This window comes from Vicugna pacos, chromosome 28, assembly GCF_048564905.1.
Source record: "Vicugna pacos chromosome 28, VicPac4, whole genome shotgun sequence".
Lineage (NCBI taxonomy): Eukaryota > Metazoa > Chordata > Mammalia > Artiodactyla > Camelidae > Vicugna > Vicugna pacos.
Genome location: NC_133014.1, coordinates 3,283,570 through 3,310,065, shown reverse-complemented (window position 1 = coordinate 3,310,065; position 26,496 = coordinate 3,283,570). Strand labels below are relative to the sequence as shown.

At 54.6% G+C, this 26,496-nt stretch overlaps 1 protein-coding gene across 2 annotated transcripts in view; it reads right to left on the bottom strand.

Annotated features, from left to right (window-relative positions):
- The window catches only part of UXS1 (UDP-glucuronate decarboxylase 1), a 32,117-nt gene extending 6,028 nt beyond the window's left edge, over window positions 1-26,089 (bottom strand). The window contains exons 1-11 of one of the 2 annotated variants that reach the window (XM_072951219.1): window positions 25,893-26,089; window positions 17,797-17,824; window positions 16,471-16,519; window positions 15,605-15,648; window positions 12,753-12,813; window positions 9,799-9,979; window positions 6,649-6,753; window positions 3,964-4,023; window positions 2,104-2,225; window positions 1,443-1,562; window positions 1,096-1,139 (exon numbers count right to left, since the gene is read on the bottom strand). In XM_072951219.1, coding sequence (XP_072807320.1) covers window positions 1,096-1,139; window positions 1,443-1,562; window positions 2,104-2,225; window positions 3,964-4,023; window positions 6,649-6,753; window positions 9,799-9,979; window positions 12,753-12,813; window positions 15,605-15,648; window positions 16,471-16,519; window positions 17,797-17,824; window positions 25,893-25,986 — 908 coding nt within the window. In that variant the 5' untranslated portion in view covers window positions 25,987-26,089. Of the gene's footprint in view, window positions 1-1,095; window positions 1,140-1,442; window positions 1,563-2,103; window positions 2,226-3,963; window positions 4,024-6,648; window positions 6,754-9,798; window positions 9,980-12,752; window positions 12,814-15,604; window positions 15,649-16,470; window positions 16,520-17,796; window positions 17,825-25,198; window positions 25,713-25,892 lie in introns of those variants that run through there. The other variant, XM_072951220.1, reaches the window with a different exon arrangement.
- Between the last annotated feature and the right edge of the window lie 407 nt (window positions 26,090-26,496).

The window sequence follows — 26,496 nt, the reverse complement described above, 5'->3', positions numbered from 1 at the left end:
GGTGCAGCTTCGTGAAGGGAGGGTCATTGGCCACATTTCTAGTGACCCGACTGCGGTCCTTCCAGGTTGGACGCTGGCGTCTGCATTGGTGACAACGTGTGAACCGCATGGGCCAGGCAACAGGGCACATCCTGGCATCCAAGCTTAAAAGATTTTAATGACTAGCAAAAAAGTGGTTGTGGGTTTTTTGTTTTGTTTTGTTTTCTGAACCAGTAGCCCCACATCTCAAGGAGACGTCTTCCCGGGACCCTCCCCATGACCAGAAGCAGTCACTCGGGCCAAGGGGGCTGGGGGCCACCCTGACCTGCCACCACTTCACCCGACAGCCCCCCTGGGGTGGCTGCCAGGTGCCAGGAACAGTATTTTCTGAGTGACGGGGGTTCCAGGGCAGTTGCAGTGAAAAGTGAAAACCACTGGAGGCAAAACACAATTAGATTTTACAGAGATTCAGGAAACCACGAGCGTACCCAGAAGTCACACTAACCACGCCACGTGGGGAAGTGAGCTCGGCAGGTGTGCCTGCTTGTATAATAGCTCTTCCCCCAGAACCCAAACTGCACTTTACAACCAGCCGCCAACTGAACTGGCCGACCAAAAGCCAGGCTTACGAGGGCGACCAAGAGAACTGTAAGTGTCAGCACGTGACGCTGTTCAACTAAGTCCTTAAATCCACTTTTTTGTCTGCATCTGGTTTCAACACAAAACCCGACATTAGGACATTCGATCTCATCCCCCCTTTATGAGGACAACCTCATCACCCCAGAAAGCCGTGCAGGTGTAGGTGTGTTGCAGGTGGGGCCGTAGGTGTGCTGGGAGCCTGAGGCCTGGACTGAAGCCACCGGTGGCCTTCCGGCTGGCCAGTTTACCTGTGAGACGCCAGGTGGCAGCAGGGCCCAGCACATCTGACCTCCAACCACAAAGTCCAATGCAAAGTAACAGACGAGCCGGTCAAGTGTAACTTTTAAACAGAGAACTGAGGGGCTTCCTGTGTGACGACCTGCGTTAACCTTCAACCCAGCGGGGCGGCAAGCTCGGAGCTGGGAGGATAAGGAACAGGTGACCCACGTGGGGTCCATGCCGCCCTGAGCATCTTACCTGACGTATTGGAAGGCCCGCGTCTGCGACCCGGATCCGTATACCTGAGGGGAAACCGACAGTCAGGTCCCGAAACTGAGGATAGAGGCCTTTAAACCCTGGGGATGGGGGTGCCTGGCTACAGCCACGGGCCAGGAACATGTGCAGGTCTGTGCGGGCAGATTCTGATCCCCAGTGCCAGGGGAGTCTGTGGCCCAGGGAGCCAGGTGACCATCCATGGTCCCTGCCCTGTGTGCTCCCTCCACGTGCTGTCCCCTAGCTGGGCAGCGGGGAGGCAAGAGTTCAGGATTGACACCCCATCAGACACCCGCCCCTCCCTCGTCCCCGAGCAGAGTCCCAGCACCGACCGTGAGTGGCTCCCCCTGCAGTGCCTGCAGGATGAAGTTGCTGACGACCCGCCCGTCGTTCATGTGCATGCGGGGCCCGAAGGTGTTGAAGATCCGGGCCACGCGCACCTCCACGCCCTCCTGCAACAGAGATGGGGGTGACCCTGTGCCTCTGGGGCCGCGGCCCCCGGCTCGCACAGGTGCAGGTAGGAAAACTCTGCTCCTTGGTCCAAATGACAGAGCTCTTCTGTCCTGAGTGGAAAACTCCCAGGGAAGCCCCAGTGCGGCAAGGACTTAGGAAGCTGAGAACCAGAGCAGGTGGATACAGATAATCCCTGCAGAGGCCTGTGTTAAAGCAGAAGTGAACTCATTCTTATGCCCGTTAGGTAACTGAAAGGAAAGTAAAAGAAAAAAGTGCACAATTTGGAGGCACTGGGAAAAGGGAGGCACTTATGAACTTGCCAGTGGGCAACCAGGCAGGAACAGGTCACTGTCACAGCCATGCCTGGTGTCCACGCCTAGGAAGCCAGCCCGGAAGTCATCTTACAGACCCGGAGATGGGTGGGGAAAGTTACGGACGCATGGCTGACTCATGGTCCTGGGGCGCTGGGCTTCCCTCCCCGCCCCGGGTCCCCCGGAACAGCTGGGTCTACACTGCGAGCCTGGGCCCGCCCGCCAGTACCTGCTTCATGTAGGCGTAGCACATGGTCTCCGCCACCCGCTTGCCCTCGTCATAGCAGGCGCGGGGCCCTATTGGGTTCACGTGGCCCCAGTAGTCCTCGCTCTGGGGGTGCACCTCCGGATCTGCAGCGGGGGACAGGGAGGCGGCTTCAGGATTTCTCTGCTTTCAGGTCCACGTGCACAGCGGACAGTTCTTACGATGTGAGTAGGGGCCTGGGGAGGGCAAACGTCTGCCCGGGAGAGACCTCCCCGCTCCTGAGCGTGTCTCTAGTCCAGTGGGGCGTGGCTGTCTTACCTCTTGTATTAAGTGACGACAGCGTTTTTACAGGGAAAAAAATTTAACCAAGATATCAGTGTTAAGCCTCTCCTCTCTCACGTAAACTGTTCTGAACTTTCAGATCATTGTACAAACTAAAATAAGTATCTCTGTAAAAAGACATATGGTCCAAATTCACAGTGACAAAATAAGTAACTTGTAAGGCTGTATTTATTGAAAACACTTTAAGAGCCTCCCTCTGGATCACGACGGCTTTCCCCTGAGCTGCCCCCAGAGCAGACCTGAGGCCCGGGAGGCTGGCGGCCCTGGTCGTCCAAGGACCAGCGCCCGATGCACGTGACTTGTGCCTCCAGCCTGCACTCTGGGTTTCCCAGTCCCTGGTTTTCTGGTGTATAAATCAATCCCACTTTAAGATATACTGGAGGAACAGATTATTTAAGAAACCAAGTAATGGATTCTTTTCTAACCCAAGCAGATTTCTGGAACCTGAATTAGCACCTAATTTATCTGGTGCAGCAGGGATGGGATATGACTCGGCTCTAAAATGTGTAAATCTCTGCCGGGAAGTCTGGATAAAGGTCAGGAGCTCCACATCAGAGTTCACTTCTTGCTCAGGTTGCAGCAGAAGCCCAGGGGCACGGCAGGGAGTGTGGGGACGGACAGGACAGGACCGCGTGTGCCCGGGCCACCCCTCCCCGCAGGCGGCCGGCACCCCCTCCACCGCACACCCAGTCTCTGTGGCTTCCCACTTTGTTCCTCGTGCGGGAAGCTCTGGGACAGACGCTCCCCGAGAGGAGAAGCCAGTGACGGGGGTCCACACGGATGTGCGGATGAGGGGAGGCCTTTTCTGGGGATTTCTGGTGAGGCGGGGCAAGCTGGGCTCCAAGAGAGACGGCCATAGTGTAGGCAAGGACTGGGGGGGGGGCATCACCCCTCAACTGGCCCGTCTGGGCTAAAATGACAGGGTGTGACAGATTTCAAGTCCTCACAGAGTCACTCTGCTCTGACAGAGAGTAAAGGTGTGGAGGACACCCGACTTGGAGTGGAGTCAGCCCCTCCCCTGCAGCACAGGGGCAGTGCGGGGGGAGGTGTGGGGGAGGACCAGGTGTGGGATTGTGGACGGTGGGTTCCTGCAGCACTGCCGTCAGGCACACCCGACATGCGGGGCCCAGCAAGCCCCACCCTCGGGGCATCCACAGCTCCAAAGACCTCAGGCTGCGATCAGAGACGGGGTGATGAGTGAGGGAGGGGTGGATGTGGAAAAGACCAGGGGCCCCTGGGCCGGCCATGCGCCCACCTCGCCTGGGTCAGTTAAAGGATGCAGCCTGGGTGGCGCTGGCACCGCTGCTTCTGTGACACGGAGAAGCAAAGGGCCACCGGGGCCACTGGCCAAGCCTCTGCGGGGTCTGGTTACAGGAAGGACAGGGACGTGGGGCCCCCCGACCACCTGCTCCGAGAGCCGCGGGCGCACCTGCTGGGCTTTGGTTACAAGCGTGCAAAGCAGAGCAGAGTCCGGAGTGCGGGTCCCCTCCCCCCACGACAGGACGTGACCGTCCAGTGGGGCCACAGCGACGTCCCACTCACCTCCGTACACCTCCGAGGTGGAGGCCAGGAGCAGCCGCGCACCGACTCGTTTCGCCAGCCCTGCGGGGAGCAAAGACAGCACGGGACACCGTCAGTTAAGGGAACAGGGACACACGCTCGTTTCTGTGGCCAATTTAGGCAGTTTCTTAGTGTCGACGGCATCTGAGCACCCATGCGTCTCCACCTCTACTTTGGAGCCAACGTTACAACAGAAACAGTGAAGAAAACACAACCGAGCCCCAGAGCACTGTGCTTGGCTGTGCGCGTGTAACTCAGCGGGGCCCAGTGCGGTCCCAGGCCTGACCTGGGTCTGGTGAGGATTCCTTCGCCCAAACATACCACCTGGTACTCCATGGGGTAATTCCCCCCACAGGCAGAAGGCAAAGCCCTTCGAACCTTAACCCCACTGTCCCCACAGCGGCCAGCCTCCTGCTCCCGCCCCCCCCAACGCCCCCAGCACCTCCAAGTGCCCAACCCAGTGTCTCTGGGCACCTCCATCCCACCCACTCCCACTCCTTGGAGGTCCAGCTTCCGAGAACCTTCTCTAAAGCAACTGGCCACAGCCTCTGCCCGGTCCGGCCCCTCCCAGCCTGTGCCCCCAGCATGCAGAATGGAGCAGCAGCACCTGGGGTGCTCGGGCATCCCCATCACTGTCACAGTCCCAGTCACAGGAGGCCCTGCACCAGAGAAACCCACTGCCTCCAAGTGACCCCCGACAGGGCCTCTGTGCACAGAAGCCATCAGGTGAAGGGTCAGCTGCCATGCTGTCCACGCAGCTCTGCACAGGGTGCAGGTCCCACGCGGGCTGAGGAGGGAGAGCCAAGGGGCGCACAGGTTGGGTGGGGCTGAGGGGACCGGGTGTGCGTGTGCAGAGCACACGGGGGAGGGCGGGGAGGGGGGCGGGAAGATGCCTGGCGAGGAGAGCAGCGCGGAGGAGGGAAGCAGGTGGAGACACCCTGCAGACACCACCAGGAGCTTGGGGAAGAAAACGGCCAAAGGGACGCGGCCGGAGGTGGCAATCGTGGGCCCGTCCTCCTCGCGCGGCCTCTGCCCCACAGAAGCCGGCCAGGTGCATCTCCAGACCCCACTGCCGCACGGAGACCACGGGGCCAACGAAGAATCCCGAGGTCTTTCCTTAATTAACTTTTCATGTGAGAGAAGTGCGGATTCATGGGTGGTTGTGAGAAACTACCAGAGACCCCAGCACCCTTAGCCCACTTCCCCCAAAGGTGAAGACGTGCAGAACCACAGCCCGGCATTGCAGCCAGGATGCCAACAGGGGCACAGGCGCAGAAACCCCGTCACCACAAGGGTCCCTCCAGGGTGAGGCTGCGCCCAGGTGTTCGCAGTGAGACTGGACAAGTTTTCACCACGAAGCAGCCACACTCCAGACAGGGCTGGTGACACCGTAGATGGGGAGGGGCCCCACCAGGCTCAGAGCATCTGTCCAAGTGTGAGAGGCTAAGGACAGCTGCTCCTGGTCCCAGCAGTTCTCTTTCCAGCCGAGCCCTCAGCCGTGTTGTCCCTGAAGACTGGTTCCCGCTCTTCAACACCGCCAGACCCCACCTCACCCACGGGTGCAGTCCAGGCTCCCAGGCCCCTGCCCAGAGCTCTAATGGCATTTCAGGGCACCCACTCTGGGAACTTTCCACGCTCCTCGGTCGGTCACCAAGTCCCTGAGAGTAATCCTCCCTGACTCTCCCAGGTCGGACGGGGTGGAGCATCATCTAAGGGCTGGAACGAAGGTCGTCTTTCTAAACACCATTCGAGGGCTGCCTGCTCCTCCACCACGTCCAGCTCTGGCGGGGGACATGGGGTGGGGTGCAGAGAGCGGGGAGGGGACAGGTGCTCATGATGCCAGACACCGGGGTGTCCAGCCCCGCATACCTGGGTGAGGACTTGGGGCTCTGCTCTGTCTGGTGACCAGGCAGGGCCGTGACGGGGGGGACAGACGCCTCTCTGGACCAGAAGAACTGCCCTTCCTTCCTTCACACACATCTGGACCCCCACACGTGGAGTCTGAGACCGAACCCCCACCTCCACTGCCCTTTCAGATCCTGTTCCCTCTTCACTCCAGTTAAAACGCAGACCTGTGCTTTCCGAATCCATTTACAGACCCCGATTCAAATGCCGTATAATCAAATCCACTTTCACTTGACATTTAAAGAAGTGGCTCCTTCCTTCCACTTTGCAACTAATCAAAACCCTCAGTTTTTCTAAACCTGTGGGAACTTGAGCACGCCTCTAATTCAGTCCTCAGTACATGCGCACCCCCACACTCTGGATCTAAGGCATTGTTGTCAGTGGAGGCACGCATGTGGGCACCCCTGTCCTTCAGGGCCAGGGCGGGCCCTGCAGTCCGTACGGGGCTGGAGCCCAGCTCCCACAACCCCACGAGGTGGGCCCGCCCCGTGCCCCCGGGGGCACCCCGAAACCCCGTGTGCTTAGTTCCAGCCGCCAGGCACAAGCGCCACGTGTGGGGGGAAGGGCAGGGGGACAGGTGGTCACTTGGAAGCCAGGTGGCCACTCCCGGGGGGAGGAACTGAGGCCACCCCACCCCGTGACAAGTTCTGATGGCAAATCAAGTCACGAGAGCAGGGACAGGGATGAGCAAGGGTCTGAGGACCAAGGTCAGTGGAGTGGGACCATCGGCGGCAGCTGTGGGATGAGGCTTGGCCGACTCACCCAGCATGTTCAGGGTCCCGATGGTGTTGGTCTTCAGCGTCTTGATGGGGTTGTACATGTAGTTCGGGGGCGAGGCCGGGGACGCCAGGTGGTATATCTGGTCCACTGCAGGGGGCAAACGAGGCCTGTTAGCTCCGGGGACACTGAGAACTCTGAGCTCCGAGAATCGGGCCGCGTAACAATGGCGTCCCCGTATCTTTCCCTGAAATTCTAGTTTACATCTGCGATTGGAAGAACGTCGGACAAAAACAGAAAGTCTCATTATCTGGACAGACGCGCGCTGGGCGGGGAAGGGGCCAGTCCTCCTCCAATCAGAATGGGTCTGGTTAGTGAGCTAAGATAATCTGTTCCACGTAAAGAAAGCATTCAGGTCAGAAGAGGGACGCTGTTTCAGACAGAGTTAAATGTGAATATAAAACGACATTTTAAGTTTATAAAACAAATCTGACACAAAGGCACCAAGGAGCTGGAGGAGAGAGCCTTTTCTCTGGTCTGTGCACCACACAACACCCAGACAAAGGAGGGGACAGTCCAAGGGGGCTTTTAAATCCACGGATGGAGAAACAGCCTGGACTCCGCAAGACCCACCTCATGCAGAGGTAACTGCTTTAACATCCCAGCCCATGACCCTCGCTCCCAGGCTCAGGGGACCCCTGCCACCTGCTGCGAGCAGAGGCTGGGGGCCTATCTTCCTGGGAGGCAGCAGTGGCCACAGCAGGAATGGGGAGCCAGCCCTGTGACACACAAGTGCCGCCCACCTCACAGCGGCCGAGGAAAACCCCCACCATCGCAGGGCAGCCGGGACCAGGGTCCCAGATAGCTCTGCCAGTGTGATCGTCCCCCACATGGCCTTGCCCCCCACACCAGCACCAGCGGGACCTCCACCCTCACCTCCCAACCACCTCCCACCAGGACCACTGCCCTCCGTTGAGGTAACGGCCCCTTTGGGGAGACGTTCCAGAAATGATGGCAGAACAGGAGAACTCGGAAACAAAGAGGATGAATTCCCCAGGAGAGCTTCCTCAGGAAACAGCCCCTCAGCAGAGGGCCCAACCTCCCACCCACACCACACTCCGCCGTCCCCCTCAAAGTCTTCTGTCACCCCTGGGGTGGCATGGGGATCCCCGTGGTGCCCCCGAGATCTGGACTGTTTCCGGGCTCACCCTAGTCAGGGTGGGTGGTGGTGGAACCGTCTCTTCCTCAGACGAGGAGAGCCCGGACACTGGGCGGCGGGCTTGGTCCCCACTTACCCACCCTAACGATCGGTTCTTTCAAGCCCGAGGACGTCAAGGGGGCAGAGGACACGTGAGCCACCAGGACCGGGGAGGGGCACTGATGGTTCCATGGGGGCAGTGGCTTCGGGCAGGGGTTCGAGGCGCTGACAGCTCGCGGAGTAACTGGTAACTACCCGCCCCAGGGCTGCAGCAGGGCGGCCGCAGGCCCGTGTCCTGGGTGTTTAGGAGGCTTCCTGCCTCGCGAAGGCTATTCCCACAGGCTCCTCATGTGACTTCTTTTTTCAAATATTCTTAGTTTAAAAAAACAGTACTTCTGTAACACCATCTCTATCACAATCTCAATTTTTTGCAGAAACAGAACACATTTCATCCCCAAATTCATAGGGAATCTCAAGGGAGTCCGAACAGCCAAAACAATTTTGAAAAAGAACAAAGCTGGGGGGCTCACATTTCCTGATTTCAGAACATACCACACAGCTCACAGTGATCAAAACAGCGCGGTGCAGGCGCAGAGACAGAGAGACCGCAGGGAGAGAAGAGAGCCCACAACTGCAGCCTCTGTGTCCAACCGCAGGGTCTCCGACAGGCAAGGTGCCGAACCACTCAGCAGAGGAAGGATGGTCTCCCTAACAAATGGTGCTGGGAGAACGGGGCGTCCACGTGCTACCAGGCGGAGCTGGGCCCTTTCTTACACACACACGAGCCCAAAATGGACTAAGAACCAAAATGTGAGCCCTAAAATGGTAACACTCCGGGAAGCCAACGGGGAAACCCTGCATGACGCTGAACTTGGCACTGATTTCTTGGATCTGACACCAGAAGCAAAGGTACCAGAAGCAAAAGCGGGCACATGGGACCACATCAAACTTAACTTTTCTGCCAGTGCCAAAGGGCATACTCCACAGGATAAAAAGGCGGCAGATGGCACAGGAAAACACCTGCAAACCACACATCGCACCCGTGTATCCAGAACACACTCACAGCTCCTACAGACGAGCAGAAATGCATCAAGCAGCCCAGTCAAAACCGCCACTCCTCTCCCAGGAGGACGCGTGCTGCCTGGGACCGGAACTCCAGGCCCCGTCCTCACAAGGACACAGGGCCAGTCGCTGACGGAGTCTCCTGTAAGGGACTTCCCAGGGGAGAGTGGCGGAAACTTCGGAACAAGCGCGCATCACTGCCGAGACGGGCTGAGCGAGACGAGGAGCCATTAGTAACAGCGCCTGAGCGACCCTCCCAGCCCGACGCTGGCACCACAAACTGCACCAGAAACGAGCAGGACGGTCAAAAATCTAAGCTGGGGGCAGGGAGATGAGGAGCCGAGCAGAAACGAAAGGATGGGATGCCCGTGCGTGTGGCCCTCCCATGACCCCGGCCCCGCCCGAGGCCGGGCAGCATGGGAGCCGCAGCTGGAGAGCCGGCAGCCTCGGCAAATGAGGCAGAAAGACCTCAGATCGGTGATCGAGGAGGGATGACTTGGGGACGTGAACCAGTGTCTTCCTTTTCCATGTAACTGGCAGAAGGCAGGCCGGTTATTTTTATGTTGGGAAGAGGGCAGGCGGAGGTAGCTGGGACACGCCGGCCCCCCCAGGAACTCTCAAAACCCAGTGGTCGAACCTCAAACCAACTTCCTACAGGTGCTTAAGATGAGTCCACACACACAATGTATAAACACAGAAGGGAAAATGGTCAGGCCTGACCAGCGTGACATCGTCCACAGTGACTGCTCAGGATCCGTCAGGAAGTTGAGCGGTACCTCCCGCCAGACGGGAAGTCTGAGTAAAAGCACACAGCGTGTTTACACCTTCCTGCTGATTTTTTGTCACGTCCGCAGTGGAGCCGGGGTCAAAGCGCTTCGCCAGTCGGGAAGGAGGCGCCCCGGCCCCACCGGCCCGCCCGCCAGCCCCGGGCTCACCCTCAATGTACAGTGGCTCCACCACGTCGTGGTTGATGAGCTCAAAGTTCTCGTGGCCAATCCAGTGCTCCACGTTCCTCTTTCTGCCCGTGAAGAAGTTGTCCACCACGGTCACCTCGTGGCCGTCCATCATCAGCTTGTCCGCGAGGTGGGAGCCCACGAAGCCTGCGCCCCCGGTGATCTGCGTGAGGACAGAGCGTGAGATGCGCCCCGATGGCTGGGGCAGTGTGGGGGCCACCGACCACGGGGACACACCCCCGCACGGCCACCTCGGGGCAAAGGGGATGGGCAGGAGGCGGGCAGAGGTCCAGGGAGCGTCTTATCTGACTCCAGGGCAGGGAGTCGTGCCATCGGAAATGTCCAAGCAGCCTAAAAACCTAAACTATTGCTCAGGAAGGAACACAGGGAAGAAACAGCAGTTACAGGTTTCAACATGTGTTCTCTGCTGGAGAATTTTACTACAAAAAGGTCCTGGTTTTACAGCGGACGGGATGCTGAGCACCATGTACATGGTTCTAAAGCGACTCCTGCAAGTGTGAGGATCACTTTTCCAAAAGGTGATTCACGACATGCATCGATCTGGCGAGCTACTAAAAAAAGTCTGTGACAATTAAATTAGACTCAAAAACCCAATTAATAAAAACACTAGTTATCTTTCAAATTGTCTATGAGAACAAGTTAATATGCAGTAGATGCTGTCCGCAGACCAAAGCCCAAAAGAGTAAGTCCCACAGCTCGGTCACATGGTGTCGCCGCCCCAGCCAGAGAAAGGGGGCAGCTCCGAGGGCCCACGAGGGGCAGGAGTTCAGCAATGACGTGCTTCTAAAACTTAAACCACAGCAAACGTGTAAAGGCAACTATGATTGAAGAAAAACATTAAACGAATAAAAAGACTTCATTCAAACTAAATCGTGTCAGTGGAGAGAACCAGGTAAAATGGATTTCATTTTTGGAGGGTGGGCAGGAAAAGAGTAAGCCCAGAAGACACACGTGCAACTACGTTCTCTGCCCTGTCCTGTCCTCTGTCTTCGCCTCCATCCACTCCCTCATCCACGGCATCCTCCTGTTTCAAACCAAAAGGATTAACAGTAGGAAAAACACCCATTTTTTTTATCTAAGTAAAAAGTACATTAACCTCGAGGTCTATGGCTTTAAAACACTGAATCTGCCATGAAGCCCTCTGTTCACACACAATCTGACCCGTAATCCCCGGGTGTGAGCTGGTGAGGTCAGAGCTGCTGGGGTGGGGAAGGCAGATCTGGGGCGGGGGTGTGACACCAGCCCGAGAGGAACCACCACCCACCACCAGCCAGAAACGTGTGCTCTGATGACCGCACGAATGCAGAGGCTCAGAACTGGCTTGGCTGTAAAGCCCGGGGCCCCAGTGCCCTCCATTGGGTCCGCGCTGCACCAAGAGCACGGTCTTCTAGGTCCCCTGGGCGTGAGAGGTGAGAACGCACACCCGAGGGGGTGGGTGCTGGGCCAACAGCCCAGATCCCTGGGATGGCAGAGTCAGCCCAGGCTGCTAATTTCACCTTCTCCCCGCCACCCATCCCGTCCACCTGTCCGGTGCCTGTTTCATCGTCAGCACGCCTGCTGTTTATCTGTGCACCTCGACAACGATTTGAAAAAATACCTTTCTGGAAAGAGAAATGGATTTCCAGATCTGGGCTTCACACATGGGGTGAAATTTCATTTTATCTTACCTACCTTTTATTGTATTTTCCCACAGATTTTAAATCAGAAAAATGACACCTTTTTAAAAGAAATTTAACCCCTTTTAATGTAATTCTACACCCAGAGGCAAATGTTTCCTAAAATAAGACGTTCTGTCCACACTAACGTTATCTCTGCACCTAAAATAACTAGGGGACGGCCGGGACACCCAGCCGAAATGTAGGGCGTTAAATTACACACGAAGCTGCAACACTCCTCTAAGTCTTAGGAGAGACGCAGAATTGCTCGAAGCACCTTTGCCTTTTTAAAAAATAGACTAAAACTTTTTTTCTTGATCATTGCTTTCTATCTAAAATACTTCAGATTTCTGTCACAAAGCTGGGTGGTTATACAGTGTGTCTCCTACTCAGGTTCATCCCTTGATGCAAGCATTTCGAACAGAACCACAAAGGTTAAGTCATCGCCAGGCCCAGGCCAACCCCTCAGTGACCGGAGAGACACCCAGAGGACGGCGGGGTGAGGGGACGCGGGGCGAGGGGACGCGGGGCAAGGGGATGTGGGGCGAGGGGGTGCGGGCCTCGTGCACGAATGGATCAGGCCTTGCCCGGCTCAGGTCTGCAGTCCCCGCCCTCACCCCAGGCGCTGCTTCCTTGTGCAGGCGAACAGGCAGCTGACCTGCTGGGGTCTGGCTCAGGCCACTGTGCAGACCTGTGCTGCTCAGCCAATCAGGGGGGGAAAAAAAAGGATGTCTTTTGGAAAAAACTTTCTCTTTGTGCTAAGTCTTCAACAATTCCTGAAAAGGCTTTAAGTTTTAGCAACAATAAGCCAGCCTTGGGCACCAGATGACTCTGAAATGTGGCTTAACCTTTGAGACGAAGGATGCGTGAAAACGCTGAGCCCATGCGTCGTGGGTACGTGTGATGGGGACTAAGCTCAGCAGGAAGACCATCCCACGTGGGTTCAAGCGCAGTACCTCCATTAAAAAGATTTTTTTTAAAAAAACCATGCTAGGTGGCAAGTGCCTCAAGACAGACAGTAAATTCGTGGCCGCGTAGGGGCAGAGGGGCTGGGGGACAGCAGAGTGACTGCTCCTGGGCTCAGGGTCTCCTTTGGAGGGTGATGAACTGTTCTGGAATCTGGATGTGCTGCCGTTGCAGGACTCGGTGGCATTGAGCCGTACGCTTTGTAAGGGTGACTTTTATGGGTTGTGAATTATACCTATACTTAAAAAGCAAATTTCTTGACATTACAAACATGAATCAGATGTGCAAACTTACCAAAATTCTTTTGCGGTCCTTTTCTGATAAAAACTTGACTGGCGGGTATTTCTGGGTGAAGCTGTGCAAGAAAGAGATTAGAGGAGAAAGAATCAAACATCTCCCAGGCTGTCCATTTAAAGACGTGGACAGGGAATTAAAGAAACAGCATTTAATCAAAAAATGGAGAAACGGGGGTGTGGTTTGGAAGAGACAAAGGCAGAGCGTTCACGACCCAGGCTTCTAGGGCAGCCCTGTCCCCGCTGACCCCTCCGTGTACACTAATCCTGACCTCCCCAAGTGTCCTCATTTCCTGGGGGCCCCTCTGCCCCCAGGTGAGGAGCACGTGTCTCCGGTGACATCCTCATGCTGCCAGGGTCAGGATGGCTGCTGGACCCTTCTCACCAAACAGAGTCAGGAGAAAGAAAAGTAGACAGAGGGGCTCTGGGAACTGCCACCGCCAAGCCCACATCTAACGTTCTGCCTGAAACAACACTGGGGGCCCAGCTCTCCCAGTGGGCTCGCCGACCCGAGGGACAGACCATGTCGGCCAGAGTCCCGGGCAAGGCACCGAGTTCACAGGTCCCCACGGCTGGACAAGAACGAGCTACTGGTAAACTCTGTATGATTACAGTCACATGTGTGCATCTCCTTCTGAGTCAAAAAGCACAAAGGACATCACAGAAGCCTCAAAGGGAAACACGTAATTCTCCTATTTCAGGAGCTCTTCTGGGTAAAGCCGGGGCATTAGCAGAGCTCTCCAGCTGAGTCACTTTCTTTTCATTAAGAAGTCAGTATTATTCTCTACAGAAAGTGATCCTCAGTGGGCAGATTTGTTTTTCCTTTTTGGGGGCAACGTAAAACTTGCGGGGGTTTATTTCTTACCGTTGACAATTTATTTTTTTGTAAAGCTTCAATTAAAGTTCCTCAAATCACACCAGTCTTATCAAAGGCAGAATTTCTAGTTCCCTTCTAGTGAAATGTCACAGGCATTATCATTTCAGGACCAAATCGTGGCAAGAAAGATTTAAAGCACAAGTAACAGCCTTATCTTGCTGATGGAATCAGTTAAAAACCATCACCAACTCTGACTCAGTTTGCTGACTGCATACAACACTCAACTGCGGCCAAGAAGAAAGTGAATGAACACTTTTTGTTTCATGAATTTTCTCCATCCTCATTTCTCTTTGATCAGTTACTGAAAACACCAAAATCAAAGGAAAAATTGTTCTCCATTTCTTCCTTTTTACTCTGGACTTGAGAGAAAGCTCTGACAATGACGCACACATCCAAACACATCCCAAGGGGGAAAAATAGATATAAGCTTTAATGAATGAAAATATTCATTTTTCTTTTTTAAACCTCAAGACCCCACTGTCACTCCAACACCCAGCGTTTCCCTCACACACTCGAGGGAAATGCTTGGCCCCGCCTTTGCAGGAACCGAGGCACCCACGTGGTTTGGGAAAGGAAGGTTTCAACACACTTGGAATCCTCTTCTCACTCACTGTTCACACCACATGGGGATTTTATTCAGGGAGGTTTGGGGAGGGGGACAGATAACTGATGAGGACATTTGTCTGAATCGTCAGTTTGTTGGATTTGAACTGACAGAGGGCATCAGAAGAAGGACCTTCACGACCTAAACAAGCAATTCTCCAAGGAAGAAATACAAATGATCAATAGGCACATGAAAAAATGCTCCGTATCACTAATTATCAGAGAAATGCAAATCAAAACTACAAACTACAAAACTTCACCTCACACCAGTCAGAATGGCCATCATTCAAAAGTCCACAAATGACAAATGCTGGAGAGGCTGTGGAGAAAAGGGAACCCTCCTGCACTGCTGGTGGGAATGCAGTTTGGTGCAGTCACTGTGGAAAACAGTATGGAGATTCCTCAAAAGACTAGGAATAGACTTACCATATGACCCAGGAATCCCACTCCTGGGCATATATCCAGAAGGAACCCTACTTCAAAAAGACACCTGCACCCCAACGTTCATAGCAGCACTGTTTACAATAGCCAAGACATGGAAACAGCCTAAATGTCCATCAACAGATGGCTGGATAAAGAAGAAGTGGTATGTTTATATAATGGAATACTATTTAGCTATAAAAACTGACAACATAATGCCATTTACAGCAACATGGATTTTCCTGGAGAATGTCATTCTAAGTGAAATAAGCCAGAAAGAGAAAGAAAAATATCATATGAGATCACTCATAAGCGGAATCTAAAATAAATAAATAAATAAATGTAAAACAGAAACAGAGTCACAGACATAGAATACAAACTTGTGGTTGCCAAGGGGGCGGAGGTGGGAAGGGACAGACCGGGATTTCAAAATGTAGAATAGATAAGCAAGATTGTACTGTGTAGCACAGGGAAATATATACGAGATCTTGTGGTAGCTCACAGCGGAAAAAAAAATGTGACAAATATGAATGTTCATGTATAACTGAAAAATTGTGCTCTACACTGGAATTTGACACAACATTGTAAACTGACTATAATTCAAAAAAAATGTAAAAAAAAAAAAAGAAGGACTTTCACAAAGGATCTGGGGTTGGGCTTCAGGGAGATTCCCCCCAAAATTAATTAACTTAGATATTTTGGGGGGAGAAAATCCACAGCTTTCATCAGAAAAAGTTTTTAATGACAAAAGGAAAAAAAAGGGTGTAAAAACACTGCATCCACATTTTAGAGTAAAAACTGACTTTCTCGTGGAAAAGTTCCTGTCTTGAAAGTGCTTCTATCTTTGGAATAAGAGAATCACTCAGTTGAGATGAACTTACATGAGATACTGACCTTCTAAGGTCCGTTAGATAGAAGCCTTTTCTTAGGCACAAAACAAAGAGTGCACATACCTTTTTTCCAAGTCTCTGATCTTCTCTCTGAGCGGTTCAACAATCTGAAACGAAAGTAACCAGAATCCGTTTTAAGGCAGAAACGCCGCCCTCCGCCACCCTCACCCGACTCTGACGTGCAGGACATGACACAGCAGGGACGTCGGTTCCCCTGCAGGGCATGTCCAGTGTGACATTAAGTCAGACTGCGGGAACCCAATTCTGGAGTCCAGGTGATAAACTGTGTGTTGGAACCTCTTCAAAGACGCCCAAGGGCTTCCCCACGACTGGTGTTTGGCTTCAAATCAGAGTGAGCAACCCTCTACGCCTCTCCCCGCCCACCTTACAACAGCTTATCTGTCCCTACATTTGACCAAAACACAAGCAGTTATTTTAAAACAGAAGGTGTGAAATGGACAAGGCACTGGCTTTCTGTGAGACAGGCGCAGCCCCCTCAGCCATGCACCTGCCGGCCCTTCGTGTTCTGGGTCCTAGCATCCGAGATGGGCCAATCTTCCCCTCGGTACCTACTCAGGTGAGTGGGGGCGGGGCCCGCCTCCAACCCTGATGCAGGCACTCGCTTCCTTTCTCTAAGAAATCCTGGAAAGGCTCACCTGAAAGGTCACATAAAAGTTTAAATCCAGTTTGCCTTTAAGGCAGAATTTGTTTCAATACATCACACCTTCATAAACGGATAAATGCTGGCCCCAAGGTGCGTCCACAGCCTAACAATCAGAACATCTCCTCCCGAACCAGGGAACGACTCAGGGAGAGCTGGGGTCTCCGTCGCAGGTCAGCGACCACAATAGAGCTGCCAGCCCGAGCAGGGGAAGGGAAGTGGGCAGATACGAGACACAGCAGAAGCAAAATGCGGGAGAGAGGCTGACCTCTTCAATCTTGCTCTCAATCCTGAGTTCCCCGTTCTCCTGGATGGACCTGGTGAGCAGAAAACCACAAAACTGAGATCCGCCAAAAGGCTCCGCGGCTTCCAGGTTTGTTTCTGGACAAATGACCACAACACAGACCACAGGCTGCAGCCCCTCCCTCTCCTCCTGGAAAGGCCGCCCCAGGCCCCCAGCCCCTCCAGGAGGGGAGGCCAGCGGACAAGACTCCTGGGGGGGGCCCGCCCCCCACCCATCTCTCAGGCGCACCACCATCTTCTGGGGTGTTTCTGTTAAACTAAGAGGGTCCCACTTTCACGTGATGCCCAACGTAGGGTTTTAAATTAGAGGCAAGAAGTGTGTCTATGGAGGACACGTTTCTTTGCTGGGCTTCCCTGGGATTTAATGCAAAATGGAGTTTTTCCAAGTGAAAAGACAGCGCTCCTTTAATGGGACTGAGTGGCCCTCCCAGCCACACACAGAAGCCTCTGTCCAGACACACAGCAGCCCTGGTGGAAGGAGTCGGGTCAACACGGCCCTCCCGGCTGCAAACCTTGCTGGCCCTGGAGAGCCTGGGGTGGGGGTAGGGGGTGCAGGGCCACCCTCCCAGGCCTCCTGCGGCCGCACCGCCCACAACCTGCCCGGCACCGCCCTGGCTGCTGCTCTTCTACCCCTCCGCCCAGACACACAAAGTGGAGGGAATTCTTCAAATGCAAAACTGTGTGCGCAGCATCAAATCTGTTTTCACAGTGACTGCCTATTACTTCTGGATGATTTTTTTTTTTAAGAATCCCAGCACAAGGATTTTACTAGTGACCCCGATGCTCTGTTCAGCAGACAAATGAGGCTCCCTCAGGCCTGAAGCTCCCCAGGCCGCCCCGCCCCTAAGACAGACGGGTGGTCTCCGCACCCACTGGTCTGCTCCCCTGGAGGGGGCTGGGGCCCGGGGCAAGGGCAGACAGCTTCCCCAGGACGGGCCCTTCTTGAAAGGCCTTGGAAAAGCCTCCCCGAGTGCACATTTCAGTAGCCTGAAAGCTGGGGTCCACCCGCCTCCGCCTACCGGGGAGGGCAGGGCTGAGGTGGGCGGCTCAGGGGGCCTCCACTCTCCACACCCGGGCTGGACTCGGGTCAACATCAAAACCAGCTGCGCGCCTCAAGAACAACCACGGGAGAGAAGACCCAGCCCAGATGCGTGAACAGCAAAAAGACCCAGCTTCACTTTCCCACATTCCTCAGTTAGTCCCGAGACATCAATGGTGTGTATGTAGCAACTGAAATGTCTCATTAAAAACAACTCAAGTTACTATTATTAAAGTTATTAAAAATGATTACCTCATATTAACCAAGTTGCCCCAAACAGCTGTAAGGGAAAGAGAAAGGAAAAGTCAACATTTACATTCACGACACTCAAGGACTCCAACTAGTACAATATTAATATTTAACCAACATCTTACAGTTCACTGAGAAAACTGTAGCTTAGGAAGACAACAAAATACACATTTTTAACATAAAAAGTCCTACTAAAAATAAGCGAAACGATGACCCTATAAATCCCCTGATTTGGGGATAACCTTTTGGGGTTTGGAGTGCAACTGTGCACGTGTTTTTGTTTGTTTTTTTTTTTAACTGAAGTCTAGTCAGTTTATAATATCGTGTCAATTTCTGGTGCACAGCATCATGTCTCAGTCATACATGAACACATATACAGTCATTTTCATAGTCTTTTTCATTATAGATTACTGCAAGATATTGAATATAGTTCCCTGTGCTGTACAGTATGAACTTTTTGTTTATTTATTTTGTATATTGCAGTTAGTTTCTGCACATCCTGAACCCCTGATTTCAGCCACAGAAGATGGAAATCCTGCCCTCTGTAGTAACATGGGGGGACCCTCAGGACATTACATCTGGTAAAATAAGTCACAGAAAGACAAAATCGTACAATTTCACAGTAACAACCACCCTAGCCCACAGACGCAGAGACCAGATTAGTGGCTGCCAGAGGCGGGGTGTGGGGGAAAGACGTGGGGGAAAGAAATAGGGGAACGGGGTTAATATAAGTCCTGGGGATGCTGGACGTTGTCTGCGGGTGGTGACTACAGTTAACAACACTGCACTGTATGCAACATTGTAAATCAACTATACTTCAGTTTTGAAAGTGGGGGAAAAACAACACTGCATCGGATACTTGAGGAAAATTGCTAAGAGAGTAAATCTTGAAATCTCATCACACACAATAAAAAATACGACTCCGAAGCTACGTTGGAAAGTGGTAATGCAGGCAGGACAGTTCCAGAGGGGAAAACAGATCTGCAGTGTGACTTCTGCTACTAAAACATACATAGGAAAAAAAAAAAAGCTGTCTGAAGATGCCAAACACCGAGTTCACACGGGGACGTAACTGTGTTCCTTGCATTTATGTGCCTACTTTGCTTTTGAAAAAGGAGGGGAAAGATTTTTAAATGCCTGCTAAGGTGCGCGGCCCATTCGAGGTCTCTTCCCAGACAACTCATGAGCATCCCCGTCTGGCTGGTCCTTACCCGGATGCCAGCGTCCACAAACCAGGAGCTGTCAAACCCCGTGGACAACCGTCCTCACCGTGTATCTCAAATAAATAACACACTGTCTCACTCTCTGGCTTCAGGACCTGCTCCTTGTCAAACCACACCAGGAAGCCTTGGTCTTCCTGTGCTATGGAACCGGCCCAGAGGATGACCCACTCCTGAAGGTGCCTTCTGAGTGTGGAGAGCCCTCTGGCAATCTTCTCAAGTCCTGCCATCTTAGCAGTTCACCCAGCGTTTTCCTCCTTCACCTTTTCTTGAACCCGTTTACAGCCGTCTGTTTGGAGACATTTCTCCGTCCCTCTGTGCTCACTTAGACCATCTGAGAGCAGGTGAGGCTGCCTTCCCCCCGGAAGCTGCAGACATCTGGCCTCCCAAGTCCTGCCCACCCCAGCACTGGTCTGGCTTTAGCACCTCTCCCTTGGGGAGCACGTGCAGCCCGGGCGCCACCCCCCCTTTGCAGACGGATAACGGCAGTGCACTGACCGACAATGCCCAAATCTGCTCCACTGTCCCTCCAGCACCTGGACCCTCCCTCCCAGCTGCTCTTCCTCACTACCCCCACAGCTTCATAACCCCTGCCCCTCTCCTCACCAACCAGATCCTTGAGCCCCGCCTTGAACCCCCACAGGACTCTGCACCCCCAAACCACTCCAGCTCCGTCTGCGGATACTGGCACAGCCTCCCGCGGGGTTTGTCTCCCTCCCTGGCTCCCACGCACCTGCCCCAGGAAGAGGCCCTCCTGACCTGGCCGTGCTCCTGGGCAGAGCCCTACTCATCCCTCCAGCCTCATCTTTCCCCACCACCTCCACTGCCTCCCCCACCACAACACCGAACCCCACTCTAAATCACCCCCGGGCAAAAACACGGGGTGGCCAAAAAGGGCTTCTTCTGAACAACAGAAGGCGCGTCTATAGCCCAAGGGTCTTAGGAGTTCCATGCCCAGGATGGGACCAAGACCAAACAGACATGCGCTCCATATTATCCAAGGCGTGAGCAAACAGTTACAATTTACTCCATAAAGGACAGTAACATCCCCAATGTGTTGAAAGCATTTATAATACCAGGGGGATTATAATACCACACACAGCAGAAAAACGGGAAACTCTGAGCGGTTCTCAGCAGTGGATGCAGTAACGGTCCTTTAACACTGCCACTGAGAGATGTGCACAGAGAAGTAGGGGAGACCCTTTCTGGCCAGTGAGTTGTCACATGCTCTGTCAGGGAGGACACGGTGTCCTGGGGCATCGCAGGTGGGACCACGCGCACAAGCCCACTCACTGTGGCACGAGACACCACAGAGCGTGGAGACACACACACGGCAGTGACACGCAGCTGTGAGGCCAGGCACAAGTGAGTCCAGACACTGATTTGAGAACGTTCCAGGAGATGCCACGCAGCGAAGGGAAAAAGCAAACTGGCCGCCGTGGTCCGCTGCCTTCTGGGTCACAGGGAGCAGCAGGGACGTGCGCACAAGCAGACCCCAGTCCACGCCCGCAGGAGACCGAGGACAGAGACAGCCACTGAGGACAACGTGACTAGGAAGAGACGCGGCTCTGCGTTCAGTCTGACTTCTGAACCAGCAAACAGCTTACCCCGGCAACAATGACAAAGGAGAAAGCAAACCCTAAAATGGAACATCAAACAGAAAACAAATAAACTCACTTGTATCCGTATCCGGCAGAGAAAAAAGTGTTTCACGGAGCTTTGGAACACAGTCTCTGTGCCCCGCAGCGAGGTAACAGTCCAAGGACAAAAAGAACTACAAAGAAATTCTGAACTTTCTTAAATTTGCTGTTGGTAATGGAATTTTTTTTTTCCTTTTTTTCTTTTCCAGTGGAAGTACTGGGGATTGAGCCCAGCACCTCGTGCATGCTAAGCATTTGCTCTATCACTGAGTGGCACTGATGCAGTGATTCTGACACTGTCTTGTCTGGGAGGACAGAGCAAAGGAGTTTTTACTGCTGTCAGAACCCAGCCTTTCACTATGGGAAGAAGGAAAGAGCCTGGTGGAAAGGGGGCAGGTAGGGAAGAACTCGGGTGTGATTTAAACAGGGGGTGTTAGCGTCAACTCGTGATTGGTAAAAAGGGGCCCTGTCCTGGCTCTGTCCACCGCAAGGGCTGGAGGCAATGACACCCCCACCAGTGCTCGGACCCTGATTTCTAGTCCACGTTCTCCATGGACAGGAGCCAGGGCTCGCTGGAGAGACGGCTGAGTCCAGGTTTGGGGTAATGGAAAAACTAGATGGGCATGAAGGAAGTGCTCAAAGGCTCAAAGAACCCACGAGTCCTCAGTGACTTAAATAAAAAGGGCGTAAACTAATGGTGACCCCCCCCAATATGTCCACATGCCAATTCCAAGAACCTGGGGATATGACCTGACCTGGAAGAAGGGTTGTAGCAGATGTAATTAAAGATCCTGAGACCAAAAGGTCATCCTAGATCACACAGCGGGGCCCTCAATCCCATGACAAGTGTCCTTAAAAGGGACGGGGGAGATGTGACAGACAGGAGAGGAGGGGCCACGTGACCACCACAGGGCCGTGAAGCATCCCAGAGTCCGAGGACGCCTTCAGAGGGAGCGGGCCAGCCAAGACCTCGACTTCTGACTCTGGCCTTGAGAACTGTGAGAAAATACGTGTCCCTTGTTTAAAACCCGCCCAGTTTGTAGCAGTTTGTGACAGCAGCTGCAGGAAGTGAACAGAGAGAGAGAGGAGACAGAGCGAGGCCAAGATCGCCAATTAATAGGCAGAAAGGAGTTACAGGATTAGGAGATGACCATTCTGTGATTTCAAAGTAAAAACTGATCTAGGCGAGGACTGCTGATGGATGCTGAGTGCGTGGCCTACAGGATCAGACCTTGGTGGGCCTCTGAGAGTCCCTATGTCCAGGGAAAACAGAGATGCCCGGTCCCATCTCTGAAGAGGGTGGAACAGGGGTTCTGGGGCTGGGGAGGCCCTCATCAGCTGGGAAGACCCTCAAGGCACCGTGTCCTCGCCCAGGGCCCCCAGGACGCCCGGGAGAGCTGGCAACACAGCTGGGAGGGTGCTGACCACTCCGCCCACAAGGAGGGCGGCTGACGGCCAGAGGGCAGCTAGGGTACCCCCACCCAGTCCTCCACTCAGACAGAGCAGCTGGCCCAGGGTCCCGGGAAAGCCTCACAGGAGAAAGGAAGCCACCAGGGGAAAGAGACTCTTCAGAGGAAGGAGACTGAGCAAATGAACCATCGTGAGAAGACCCTGCAACCAACAAAGACCACTTGTCTTAGTTTCTTAATTCAGAGGGAAAAAAGAAAAAGAACTCTCAAATGAAAACTGATAGCAAAAACAAATGTTTCACATCACTAGAAGAGTTAGCTTATGAAGATGATGAAATTGAAAAAGTAGAGCAAAAGTCTAAAATGACAGAGAGGAGAAATGAAAAGCGCTAGACCAGCAAGTCCACACCCGCGGGATAATGGCAACTCCACACCCGAGAGATAACGCTCCAGAAGTGGAGAAAACAGAAGGGAGGGAGCTGACAAAGGATGGCTCAGGGTATTCCCAGAGCTGCAGTGAGGGTCCTCGATGGCGGGGCTGCGCCTCCCTGGGTGGGTGGACGGGCGGGGCGGGCACTGGGCTGCGGCCACACCAGCCCAACCTCAGGCCCCAAGGGCAGAAGAGGGGTCTGGGATCCCAGGAGAAACCAAGTGCCCAGAGAAAGGCTTAGGAAGGATGGAGCCACACATGAGTGGTTCTGAGGGAGACTTTTCTAGAATTCTGCTCCATCCGTCTGTCAATTACCTGTGAAGACAGAGAAGACATTTGCAGCTAATGCCTCAAAACTCGCCTCCCATGACACCCAAGGGAAATAAATAAGAGAAAGTCGGGGGACTGGAGATCTCCAGGCCGAAGGGTCTGGGGAGCCGCGGTCAGCAGCATGAAGTCCGAAGGCTCTCGGCGCCCTTCCTTCCTCAGGGAGGCGGGGATGCTGATGCTCTTGGGGGAGACAGACACGGGAGACAACGATTTGAATCCAACAAGGAATCATGCGTGGAAAGTGGAGAAATGAGCTCCAAGAAAAACACCAGGTAACGCACAGCATGGCTCCCTGTAACACTGAGTCAACCGCAAGAATAGTAAATGTCAATCTCGAAATTACACATCCACATGGGGGCAGGCCGGTGAGCATGGGTGGGAGGAAGGGAGGCAGAACAAATAATCATCTTCTAAAGCAGGTCGCTAGTAGTCTCCACAAATGAAAAATCAAGAAGCATGTGATTCTGCATCACAAAGACAAATACCGAAATCACCAGCTCAGAGAAGTGAAGTGCTGGCCCCTGGATCAGGGAAACAATGCCCGGGGGACACCAACACATCTTGCAAAGGCGACTGTGCATGTCACAGACACTACAGGTAGCTCAAGCAGGTCTCCACCTAGCAGGCTGGCATGACTTTCAGACGGTCAGACCTCCGAGGCATCCAAGGAGCTACAGCTCTGATCTAAGTGCTCCAGGGACTGAAATCCCTGCTACCGAGAAGACAACACACACACGAAAAAGAGCCCCAGTGCAGGGCAAGGCGGCCTGTGCCTGGAGCCCTGGGTCAGATGGGTGTCAGCAAGCAGGAGGCCGGGCCCGCACAGGCACAAGAGATGGAGAAAGATGTGAGAAATGGAGCGGACCGGGGAGAGCACTCTCAGGAGGGGGCTGTGTGTCTTCTGGGAGCTCGGATGGCTTCCACAAACAGCCAGGTAAGAGTATGAACAAGGAGAGTGGAGACCTGACATCACAGGCATCGCTGCTCACTTCTACCTTCGTGTCCTCGGACTCCGCCCATCAGGAGCCACCTTCCCTGCCAAGTGCCTCAAATCTACCACCCTGCTCACTGCTACGGCCACCCGAGTCTCCGACCCTCCCAGCTCAGTTCCCCCACTTCCTGAGCTGGTACAAGGCCCCTCCCAGGCCTGCCTGCTCCGCCAGTCTGCCAGGCAGCCTCATCACTACCCCGTTTTCACACCCGACCACCGCAACTTGTCGGCACTCCTAGAATACTCCCTGCTCTTGCAGCCCCAGGACTGCCGCACGTGCTGTTCCTTTAGAACACATCCCTCCTATGTCCCCGACTAACTCCCATACATCCGTCCCTTCTCCACTCAAGACTCCCTTCCCGGGGAAACGTACATCCCAGATCGTGCCTGTCACAAGCCCTCCTGCTCTCCTTTCCTTCCTTTGTAACTGTGTGCAATTTAACCTTCGTCTGGGTGCTTATCTAAGTCACGGCCACTTCACCTCCTAAGCCAGTCATTCTAAAAGTGGGGCTCCAGACCACACCAACAGCATCTGAGGTGAAACTATTAGACACTCAACGGTCAGGCCACACCCAGACCTACAGAATCAGAAACTTGAGGTGGGAGGCAGCGACCTGTGTTCTGAAAACCCTCCAGGTGATTCGGACAAACACGCCAGTTTGAAAACCACCACCCAGGTGTTCTGCTCCCAGGGGCTCCCAGGACTAAGCACAGGGACAGACAGCAGTAAGGGCTTGACAGACAGCGGTGAGGACTTGATAAGATTTCCTGGTCTACAGAATGGTGGAGAACTCTCCATTGCTCCCTAGACCCCTACTTTTAGAAAAGCCCAAATCAACACTGGGCCTGCCCCAGACCCAAGTTCTCACCCTGGCCTCCAGGCCTTTCTGTATTCAAATCCTGGTCTCTATAGCTTATTATCATCTATGTGACCATCCGTAAATCTGCCTCATTTCTCTTGGCCTTAATTTACTCACCTCTAGAATGGGAACAGTCAAAGTACCTAGCTCCTAGGATTGTTGAGACAATTAAATGAGACAAGGAAACGGACTCACGCACACGTGGGGAAGCGCACAGCATATTCAGGTCTTGTTATCACAGTCCTAACAACAGTTACACAGCTTCGAAGTGATCTTTTCCCTGGAGTCTGTCTTCCGGGCTCAAGACAGGCTCACACTTCAGACTGGCTCTTCCTCCCTTGCAAACTACTCCCACGTAACATGCATCACGGCCTGAAGCCTCGCCTAGCAGCCTAGCAACCAGGGGCCGCTGGAGCTTCCCGGGCTCCACCTCCTAGGACAGCTGGGCTGCACCCGAAAGGCCGCCTCTCAGTCTAGGTGTCTTCCTAGAGCTCAGCCCAAGTCACTTTCCCGAGGCACCCTCACCTCAGCAATCAGATCTTGGGAACTCAACCGGTGAGCGGGTGTTTGGTTTCAGCGTGTAACAGTCTCATGACTAGGAGTCAAACGGAGCTCACACTTGGTCCAATTTTGGTACTTGGTGAAGTATTAATAGTAGCAAGGAAAATACATTCCCACCGAATAGATTTTTTTTTTTAAGGAATAGCTTCTGCCTCTAAGAAGACACAGGGTCCACCACATGCCTGCCAAGTGCCCCTCCTGCCCGTCGCCCCGTAGCTGCCGTGAGTGATGACACGAGAAGCGCACCAGCCTAACGGGGCTGGGATCCCCCAAGCTGCGCCTCCGCGCTGGGCCGACCCGCGTCCCTGGGCTCCTGGACCCCCAGGAGTCCGGATCCCTGGGCGCGGGGACCCCCGGGCGTCCGGACACCTGGGCGCGGCCGCGGGCCGGCGGGGTCCGGGGACGCCGGGCTCTCCAGCAGTTAAACGCTGAGTAATTTCCCCGGGAGGTAGGCAGCCAGAGCGGGGGCGCCGCCGGGCGACAGCATTCCTGTCCCCCTCGAGCCGCCGGCGGCGCGGCACCACCAGGAACGCGGCGGGGGCGGCGGGGCCCGAGGGCCGAGGGTCCGCGCCCGCTGTCCGGCCGGCCGCGGCGCGCGAGGAACGGGCAGGCCGGGAGCAGGCCGCCGGCGGGAATGAATGGCTCCGCGCGCACTCACAGGCCACGTAGGCGAGCAGCGCGACGCCCAGCAGCAGCTTCATCCTCCTGCGGCTGACGGCGGACGCGAGGCGCAGCAGCGCCTGGCTTAGCATCCCGGGCCGCGCGCTGCGGCCGCTGGGCTCCGTGCGCGGCGGCGGCGGGGGCGGCCCCGAGGCCCCGCCCCGCGCCCGCTTCCTGCCGGCGGGGCCCGCGCGCATGCGCCGCGCCCGCCCCGCCCCGCCCCGCAGGCGCAGTGGCGCGGCCCGGCCGGGGGCGCGGGCGGCGAGTGCGCATGCGCCCGCCGGGCGCCGGTCCCGGGCGGAGGGAGGGAGCGGGGTATGCTCCTGCGGGGCTGAGCGTGCGGCGGGGCTTGTCCGGCACCTGAACAGGCTGGATTCTAGACGCCGGGCGTTTTCCCCGCTTCTGCAATCGGCTGAGACGTCTTTCTTTTAAAATAAGGAGTTATTATTATCCTAAGATAGCAATGCTGGTGGTGTAAGATGAGGACAGGCCAGGAAGGGAGGCGTGGACCGCACCGCCCTACCCGGGGAGGAGCGCGCTCCGCGTCCAGCCCCTGCCGGGCGTGCACGTTTATTCGGCCGTAGTTGTGCGCCGAGGGTGTG